Here is a 10,220-nt window from a genome sequence, read left to right on the forward strand (position 1 = left end):
AGAAGAAGAAGAAGAAGAAGAAGAAGAAGAAGAGAGAAGAAGAAGAAGAAGAAGAAGAAGAAGAGACGAGAAGAAAGGAAGAGAGAAAGGAAAGAAGAGAGAAGAAGAAAGAAGAAGAAGAAGAAGAAGAAGAAGAAGAAGAGAAGAAGAAGAAGAAGAAGAAGAAGAAGAAGAAGAAGAAGAAGAAGAAGAAGAAGAAGAAGAAGAAGAGAAGAAGAAGGAAGAAGAAGAAGAAGAAGAAGAAGAAGAAGAAGAAGAAGAAGAAGAAGAGAGAAAAGAAAGAAGAAGAAGAGAAGAAAAGAAGAAGAAGAAGAGGAAGAAGAAGAAGAAGAAGAAGAAGAAGAAGAAGAAGAAGAAGAAGAAGAAGAAGAAGAAGAAGAAGAAGAAGAAGAAGAAGAAGAAGAAGAAGAAGAAGAAGGTGAAGAAGAGATGAGGAGGAGGTAGAGGAGGAAGAGAGGGAGGAGGATTAGGACGACGAAGACGGCCACGATCACAACAACGATGTTTACAAATAAAGCAGAGTCAGATACAACGATGAATTCATTACAAATACAAATAATATAAAAAACAAAACTTTTGCACAGCTATAGATAGTATGCACTTGGCTAAGGAGTACACAACATTGCCATCCGGAAGTATAATGGACCAACACACAAAACTATGTGTAACCATTATTGTTTATAGTCTAGTTAATACAATTTAGTGAGAAGTACTCATAAAGGCGGATGACAAAAAAAAACAATAACAAAGACCTGAGTGGCGACAACTTCGAACTATCTATATCTACAGTCCTGTCTTGCATGCGACTCTGTGCACTTTAACGTCAAATCCAGGCCACATTCATTATGATATCGCAGAGTTCCAAAATGATATCAAACAATGATAATGCCATAGCCACAGACAACAGGGCTGGTAATGACGGTTAGAGTTAGAGCAGACGACGACTCGGATAAGCCATCGTCATTGTCTGGTGTTATCAACCTTCAGCCTTTAGGATTACATAATAATATTTATATCATACAGGGGGGGTCCGGATAGCTCAGTTGTTAGAGCACTCGCTTCCCACGCAATGGGACCGCGATCGATCATGGGTGTAGTCGAGATTTTTTTTTTTTTCTGCCCCCCCCCCCCCCCCCCCCCGCATCGTTTTTGTTTTTGTTTTTTTTAGATTTCCATTACAACTTTGAGCCCATAAGGAATGAATTGGGCTATCAGACCTGCAAATAAATGTACGTCGAATTGATGCGATAGATCAGATCATAGTCTGGATAGTTCGAAGATGACGTCACTCAGGTCTTTGTTATTGTTTTTTGCCCTCCGTGTTTATGAGTAATGCTTACTGAACCGCATTAACCCGACTATAAACGTTCATGGATACACACAGTTTTGTGTGTTGGTCCGTTATACTTCCGGATGGCAATGTTATGAGCTTCGTAGCCAAGCGCATACTATCTATTAGATCAGTCTAAAATAGAACTCCGCTCGTAAACGGTTTAATGTATGTATTTTGTAAGAATCCAACTTAAGATTGTTTTGAGCAACTAGGCCACAATAAATATATTTATTGTGCTAGCTGTTATTTGGATAAAGTAATTGAAGCCAGTCGCATAAATCGGGTCCCGTTTATTTATATGTGTTTCCAACTCATTAACCATACATAAATTTATGTGTCGCCTTCTTGCATTAAGCCATAATGATATACCATGCTATACAGTTCGTAAACATTATGTGTAATACTGTATAGCAGGAGTGTCGTCCTTTAGACTTCAGAGAGATTTTGGACCCCACGGAATCCGATGTTTACCCTGGAATCTGTGATGTGAAACGGATTAAATGAACAACTGCGATTAAAACATGTGACCCTTCGCCTCAAAACGGTATTAAGCCGTGTTGGTAAAGATGTTGAAAATTGAATTTATAGCCAGAAATATCAGACTTGTGTTGAGTTTGTAAGTTTTATTGAGGAGAATAGATACCTTATTTTAGGGTGCGAATGCCAACACTTTATATTTTTGACCAGTTTTGACATTAAATTCGGCTTTTAAGCATCTGGCTCATTGCGACAAAATACCGTTTTGAGACGATGGGCCACATATGACATTGAAGTCATTTGCGCCGATTACAATAATAAATTAGACAACCGAAGGGAAAGGAGTGGGTAGTGGAAGTGTGATTGTGTGTGTGTGTGGGGGGGGGGGGGGGGGGGGGGGGGGGGGGTTGACAAAAACGGAATCGAATCCAACTCATGCATCACCTCCATCCCTCTCCCCTGCATACATAAACAATCCTAAACGAAACACATTAAATTATTGTTCCCATTTGAAAGCTAAACAACAACAAAATAATTTAGCTTTATATAGCGCAATATCCACTAAACGTGCTCAAAGCGCTATACAAGGGGTCCCTGGTCAACAGCAACATTTAACGTGTAGGACGGATCACAACGCCTGTTAGGCGATATTATAATTTTTCGGACAAAGACAGCGCTGTTAACGACCAGGTACTCATTTTACACATGAGTAAGATGAGAGAAAGTGAGTAAAGGGCCTTTTCCAAGGACTCAACTATGCGCCGAGCGCGAGGCTCGAATCCAGGACCTTCCGATCCGAAAGCGAGTGTCACACCACTAAACCACATAGCCACACGAATCTATTATTCTGAGACGGGTCTGATCTGGTCCGAAATATTAATAAGTCTTACCATTCCGATAACTCAATGGGTCTTTATTTGTCTTTTTCATAGTCCATATAAACAGTTAAACCCGTACTTTGTATTTATTTTCAAAAAGCATTGACATCTTTTCAAGTGTATGTCATTTAGTACACACCTGGTCATCAAACGACTATTTTTTAAATTTTAAAACACCACTTACTTTAATTTAAGAGTACCAAAGTTCTTTACTATCAATCATCTAATTGAAAGTAACGTTGGAATTTCTGAAAAAAAAATTGACACGATAGCACACACACACACACACACACACACACACACACACACACACACACACACTCGTGTTACGACGACACGTGCTTATCATGTATTTGAAGGCTTATAAAAATTTAGTGTGTATGTTATGACATTGATTCCATCAAAATATTATAACAATCGCAAACACAACTTCCTTCCCGGGAGTGTAATTGAATGCATAACATTGTTACACTATATTATTATAACAAAACGTGTATGCCTATCAGCTGCTGTTGAGGCGCAGGCGATGAGACAGAATTTAAAAAAAAAAATTAATTTAAAAACTCTTTACGGGAAGGCCGACTTACTTGCATGTCTGATGATTGTCCAAATAATTATGTGACCCTTAACCCCAAAACGGTATTACGTAGGATTGGTTAAGATGTTGAAAATTGAGTTTATAGCCAGAAATATCAGACTTGTGTTGAGTTTGTATGTCTTATTGAGGAGAATGTATAACATATTTATTTAGAGTGCTAATGCCAACAATTTATATTTTTGACCAATTTAACATTTAATTCGGCTTTTAAGCATCTGGTTCGTTCCGACATAATACCGTTTTGAGACGATGAGACCGTTTTGAGACGATGAGACACATATGGTATCATTGTTGTGATGGAAAATATTGCAAACCAATGCAAAACATTGTCCATTACAACGATGTCAAATTGAGCCCATAATAGCGTCCGGTTATCAGACCTGCACATAATATGTGAAATTTGTAGGAGCGGTGTTTTGTGTCTTTTTGGTGGTGGTGGTGGGGTGTGTGTGTGTGTGTGTGTGTGTGTGTGTATTCAATAGTGATTTTGAGCGTATTGATTTGAAGAGATCTGCAAGAGAGAATTCCGCTCCGGAACAGATATATACCATCATTTGTTTAAAAGTTTTAAAGTTTCTTTTATCAGTACCTATTCTGTACGAACACACACACATTCTTTGTTTCCGGGGAAATTTGATGAGAACTTAATGTGTAAGCGTGTCAAAAAGAAAGGACTCAAATGTCATGGATCACTGCATCCGTGATATTTTTGTCTTCTCCTCGACCAGCAAGCACACTACTACACATGACATACAAACACACTCGAGTTAAAGAGCTTTCAAACGAAAAACCCTTCAAATAAAAGCTTCATTCAACGGAAACATCCGTCCTGTCTCCTTTATGCATGCAACCATGCAAAACGTCACTCCATAATTCCCTTACACATGCAACGAATATGAATAAGACTCACATTACAAAATAATTCTGCATTCAAATTAGTTCAAACTCAAAGAGCGCTCAATGCGAATAGTCCATGTAGCCTAACACGGAGCTTCTCATAGTTGTGTTATAAAACTCTCTCTCTCTCTCTCTCTCTCTCTCTCTCTCTCTCTCTCTCTCTCTCTCTCTCTCTCTCTAACACACACACACACATACGCTCTCTCTTTCTCTTACACTCACACACAATCAACCAATTGGTCAACAATTAAGCTACACAATCAATCTTCACAAAGACACTGTAGTACATAATTTTTCTGCAAGACTAGCTTTTAAAACATATAAATTGTATAGAAAGCAAACTTATCAAGTATAACCAGACAGTTTCTTACCCGTTTATTTATAAACTTAGAAAATTTCTTGTAACATCGCCTTACAGGCGTCATGTCCCGTCCTATATGTTAAATGTAGTTGTTGACCAGGGACGCCTCGTAAAGCGCTTTGAGCACGTTTAGTGGATAATGCCCTATATAAAATCTCAATTTTTTAATTTTTTTTTTATAAAATCCCTAATATAGAATGAACGAGGTTGATGTCACTCAACTGTTTATTATTGTTTAAAGACCACAAATTGGATGATTAGTTCTCACTAAAATATTTCAATCAGACTTTAAACGTTAAAGGTAATACACTTCATTTTTTGGCCGCCATCCACGTTTATAAGTAATTCTCACTAAACTGTATTATCCAGACTATAAAAGTTCAAGGATACACATATTTTTTGTGTGTTGGTCCATTATACTTCCTGATGGCAATGTTGTGAGCTTCTTAGCCAAGCACATACACTGTCTATAGATAGTATGCGCTTGGCTAAGAAGCTCACAACATTGCCATCCGGAAGTATAACGGACCAACACACAAAACTGTATGTATCCATGAACGTTTATAGTCAGGTTAATACAGTTCAGTGAGCATTACTCATAAACGCGGATGGCAAAAAACAATAACAAAGACCTGAGTGACGTCATCTTCGAACTATCTATTCCTCATGGTTCCAGTTTGATGATTTAACTGATTGCTGTGTTGATGCTTTTTGGTCATGTTGATGACAACTCAGATGGTCTGAAGTAAAAATAGCTCGTTTTGTTTTGACAAGAACAAGGACTGTCAATAGCACATCCCTCTATCGATGTTATGTTTTTACTTACAAAAATTCATAACAGTGCCAGCCAGATATATATTCTGTACCAACACACAAAATAATAATAATAATAATATTGTCCATAAATATGGCAATTTGTCATTTAGTTACACTTGTTATAACGTTATATGATAACTATAACATTGAACAGATATTTCACTCCTACTTATTTCCTCTCTTTCTTTCATGCATGCGATATACACAACATAAACATAAATGTGTCACCTTAAACGTTTATGTTCTGACTCAACTATGTGTCGAGCTAAGCTCGAACCCAGGACCTTCTGATCCGAGAGTGAGTGTCATGCCACGAGATCACATAGCATAAGTTAAAAGGTCTTTTGCATTTGAGCTAAAGATTAGCAGGTAAGTTGTCTCAATCAAGGATTCATAGTTCATAGTTGAGCAGTTATATGGTCTAGTGGTATGAAACTTGGAAGGTCCTGGGTTCAAGGCTCACTCGGCGCATAGTTCAGTCCTCGGAAAAATCTCTTTACTCACATTCTCTCACCATACTCAGGAATAAAATGAGTACCTGGTCGTTAACAGCTTTGTCTCTATCCAAAAAAAAAGAGAAATTGTAATATCGCCTAAAGGGCGTCAATCCCGCCCTACAGGTTAAGTGCTGCTGTTGGCCAGGGACCCCTAGTAAAGTGTTTTGATCACGTCTAGTGGAAATTGCGCTATATATAAAAGCTCAATTTATCGTTGAAAGAAAATGGTGGATTATACATCTGTATCCATCATGAGCACTTTGTTATTTATTGACAGTAATGCAAGTGTTGAAATGAAGTTCTTTACAGCTCATGAAGCCAGCAGCTCATTGTCATTGTTATAAATTGGACAGAGTGCTGAACTTTCAAAAGGAACTCTCCAATCCTTATTTTAACTTGAGCGTTTATATAACTCAATAATCACTTAATGTGCTCAGAGCGCTTTACAAGGGGTCCCTGACCAACAGCAACATTTAACATGCAGAACGAGACATGACGCATGTATGTTAGGCGATAATACAATTTTTTTCTGACAGAGACAACGCTGTTAACGGCCAGGTTCTCATTTTAAACCTCAGTACGGTGAGAGAATGTGAATAAGGGGTGTTTTCTAAGGACTCAACTATGCGCCGAGCGAGGCTCGAACTCAGGACCTTCCAATCCGAAAACGAATGTTGTACCACTAGACCACATAGCCTTATAACTGCTCCAGGGAACAAGGGAAAATATTGCAATACGGATAGAAACCAAATTTGAGCTTTTGGAAACCCTCATGATTGAAAGTAATAATTGAATCATTGGTCTCTGTAGTAACGAATTTGAGACCCATGGAGAAAAATTTAATGTTATCAGAACACTTCAATGTTATGATTCGTTCTCAATATACAATTCTGTAATTGATCTCCAAGAAGCTATGGAATTAACATTCGTACTTCTCATTTATTTTTGATGCCAACGCTTCATTAATAATAATAATAATAATAAATCATTTATACAGTACGCAAATTCCACGAATTCATGCTCTAAGGCAATTTACAATATAATATATGCTTCAGAAAGGAGAAAATAAAATAAAAAGCACATATTCTTTGATGGCGATTGTGCCATTCAACTCCGAGGAATTTATACGTGTTCGATTTGATCAAGTTTAGGATTTTACTTTACGCCCTAGACCAGCAAGCTGACAGTGTCTGTTGCCCTGTAGCTATATTTATTATTCAATGTACCTATCGTCACAGTCACAGTTAATAAAGTTCATTGGACACAGCAATGGAGCAAAATAAACATAAAGAGTTAAACGTTAATAACCAGGCAGGACATTCAATATTGACCAGAGCCAAATGATTTGTGTAATAAATATAGACATAATGATTTGTGAAGGTTTTATTGTTTTTAGGATTTCGCAGCGGTTAAAAAACACACACAAAAACAAAATAGACAAGATAAATAATTCAAGCATTCGACCTTTCACTCACAACTATCTCCATTTGGTTTATCGCATAGTTCTTTCCACTAAATCTGAAAGACACATAGCCACTAAATCACTGCTTGGTGGGCAATGGGAGGCAGAAAATAATCAGTTGAAATGGTGTTGAATCTTGTATTGTGTACAAGTCCAAGAACCATAATTACAAAACCCAACCTCACTATAGGTACCTATCCAGAAATTGCCAACCGTTAATATAATATGATAAACATATTCCTTATTTTGGAATTGGGTTTGCTGTCATTAAATTATCTGTTAGGCCCAAATCCTATCTTAAACCAATTCTCCAAGTAAAAATTAATATGATGTGGGCGGGGGGGGGGGGGGGGGGGAGTTGAATTTTCCAATGATTTCAATAAATTTTCTTTTAAGAAAGCATGGAATTTAAACGTTTATATTACACTGATTCTGATACATATCGTACCTATAATTATTTATAACTTTGGAAAAAAAAAAGAAAAAGAAAAACAATATTTCTGTGTTGTAGATAGGCCTACCAGATTTTTAAAAATGCCTTTCTATAATTCATGAAACGGAGAGAATAGCTTAGGCAGTGGGTAAAAAGTTTTTCAAATTAGATCAAATCACATGCTCTAATTACACCAATAAGTTCCTTAAGATTCAGAAATTGGTTTCCATATCAAGCTGGTTACTTGCAAATTGGTGTCATCAATTGTCAATGTGATCTGAATTTAGCTACAGGCTACATATCATATTTTGGAGATAGTTTTCCAGTATATCTTACCACTATGAAGGTGGAGAGACAATAATTGTAAGCAAATTTAGAATTATCTAGAATTAATAATTCCATAACACTCGGACTATTCTACTTTCGATTTAAAACACAGTCAATTGATCATACTAAACACTGATTGAAGATTGACTCAGGGATACGTGAGGTTAAAAAAATTGAACTCAAGAAAGGTCAAGAGAGAGAAAACCCAACATGTGGCTGAGAAAGGGATTGAGATGGAATTCAACGAGAAACAAAACAAATATCTTTCCTCTAACTACTGTAATAACATTGAAAATCCTAATGTCAACATTGTTGTCCTCTTACCTTTAGACGTCGAGGTCGTTTGAACTCCGAAGCAGAACAAGCAGACGACAAAAATCCAAGTCTTGCTGTGAAGCATGACTGGTAGAGTGATAGTAAACTCCTCAACGAATCAATCAATAATGGAATTAATTGTAATATTCCCAATCCGATAAAATTTCGAATTCATTCAACAAACATGAGAAATCTTTCATAAAATACAAAATAATTTTCACTGACAACATTCGTGAGAAGCAGCAGCAGACGTCTCACACCGACAGCATGTGAAATACTGAGTTCACTTTTCCTGTCGGTGATTGTGACCCGAGAGAGGCCGAGAGTTCGCGAAGCTCCGATTTGATCATGCCTGTCTGGTCTGCTTCCAACGAGTGTGAGTGAGAGGTCACCTGGTCCAACTTCGACACGTTGGCAAATTCGTCCACCTGTTGAATGTTAAGGCCAAACGTTTGCTATTAATAGGATAACAATAGAAGAAGGTATGAAAATAATATAAAATACACATTCACATTTACATAATATATACACAATGAGGATGTTCTTTTTCCACAAGTTTCTTGTGGTCTTTTTCCTCTTTGACAGATGAAGTCGGAAGCAGTTTGCCTATAGCTTAATGATGCATTGCAAAGCACCTTGAACATGATTACACAGAGAAAGTGCGCTATTTTGATGTATATATTTTAGCCAGAGCAAACCAAATCTAAAAGTATGACTATCCTACTCATTTAAGAGTCCGACGCTTGGAATGAAAAATGAAAACTAGTTCATGAACCACTTATCAATTAAGAATATTTTATCAAAGTAAGAAATTAAGGAGCAGGCGCCGGTGTAATGTTTTGTTTTTAAGGGTTTTACGGCGCTTGCAACACATTTAGGTTATATCAGCGCCAGTAAAAAAGGAAGAAAATTGGATAGTAAAGATATTCTTGGTGTAAAATTAAAAGTGCTTGAAGAAAAAGTAAGACAAAGGGGAATCGGTTCAAATAGGGAACAGATTTAAATTCCAAGAGCACACTATCAGTGTCCTTAGTTTGAGATCACCTAAAAGTCCCAACCAGACACCAGCACCACTAAGAGGAATACACTCAAATATTTACAAATCATATGTTAAAAATAAAAAAAATAACAGTACATAACAGAGAGGTGATTTACAAGGGAAAAAAATATCATCTCCCAAATATATAACTATACATTCGACTGTTTCCCTCCCAGCCAAGGACTCCGACCAGAGTCAGGACAAAACCAAGTAATCTCATTCCAAGACAAAGACAAAAAGCAATTGGAAAACAGACACGGGGTGATAGAAGACACAGTATGTAACTCCCTGCCCACTATGGAGCGCTGTGTGGTCTAGTGGTATGACACTCGCTTTCGGATCGGAAGGTCGTGGGTTCGAGCCTCGCGTTCGGCGCATAGTTGAGTCCTTGGAGAAGGCTCTTTACTCATATTCTCTCACCGTACTCAGGTGTAAAACAAGTACCTGGCCGTTAACAGCGTTGTCTTTGTCCAAACAAAATTTGTAATATCGCCTAACAGGCGTCATGTCCCGTTCTAAATGTTACGTGTTGCTGTTGGCCAGGGACCCCTTGTAAAGCGCTTTGAGCACGTTTAGTGGATATTGCGCTATATAAAAGCTCAAGTTTGTTTTTGTGTTGTTTTTTTTTTTTTGTTTTTTTTTTTTTTTTATGGAAGGTCAGGATCCCCACCCAGGCACCAGTGTAAGATAAAGAACTGAACAAGTGTGTGTGAAAGGTGCCTGACAAAGCAAGAAAGAAAAATACAAGAAAAAAAAACTAGCCCCCCCCCCCCCCCCCCAAAAAAAA

At 37.4% G+C, this 10,220-nt stretch overlaps 1 protein-coding gene across 1 annotated transcript in view; it reads right to left on the minus strand.

The window, feature by feature from the left end:
• LOC144958908 (low-density lipoprotein receptor-related protein 1-like) overlaps positions 1–8,673 on the minus strand; it is a gene marked incomplete in the record, with an annotated part of 328,538 nt that extends 319,865 nt beyond the window's left edge. The window contains 1 exon segment of the mRNA XM_078891197.1: positions 8,404–8,673. Coding sequence (XP_078747323.1) covers positions 8,404–8,479 — 76 coding nt within the window.
• Positions 8,674–10,220: the final 1,547 nt, after the last annotated feature.

The sequence above is a fragment of the Berghia stephanieae genome, chromosome 13 (assembly GCF_034508935.2).
Source record: "Berghia stephanieae isolate SIO BIC M18660-M18661 chromosome 13, UCSD_Bste_1.3, whole genome shotgun sequence".
In the NCBI taxonomy this organism is placed as follows: domain Eukaryota; kingdom Metazoa; phylum Mollusca; class Gastropoda; order Nudibranchia; family Aeolidiidae; genus Berghia; species Berghia stephanieae.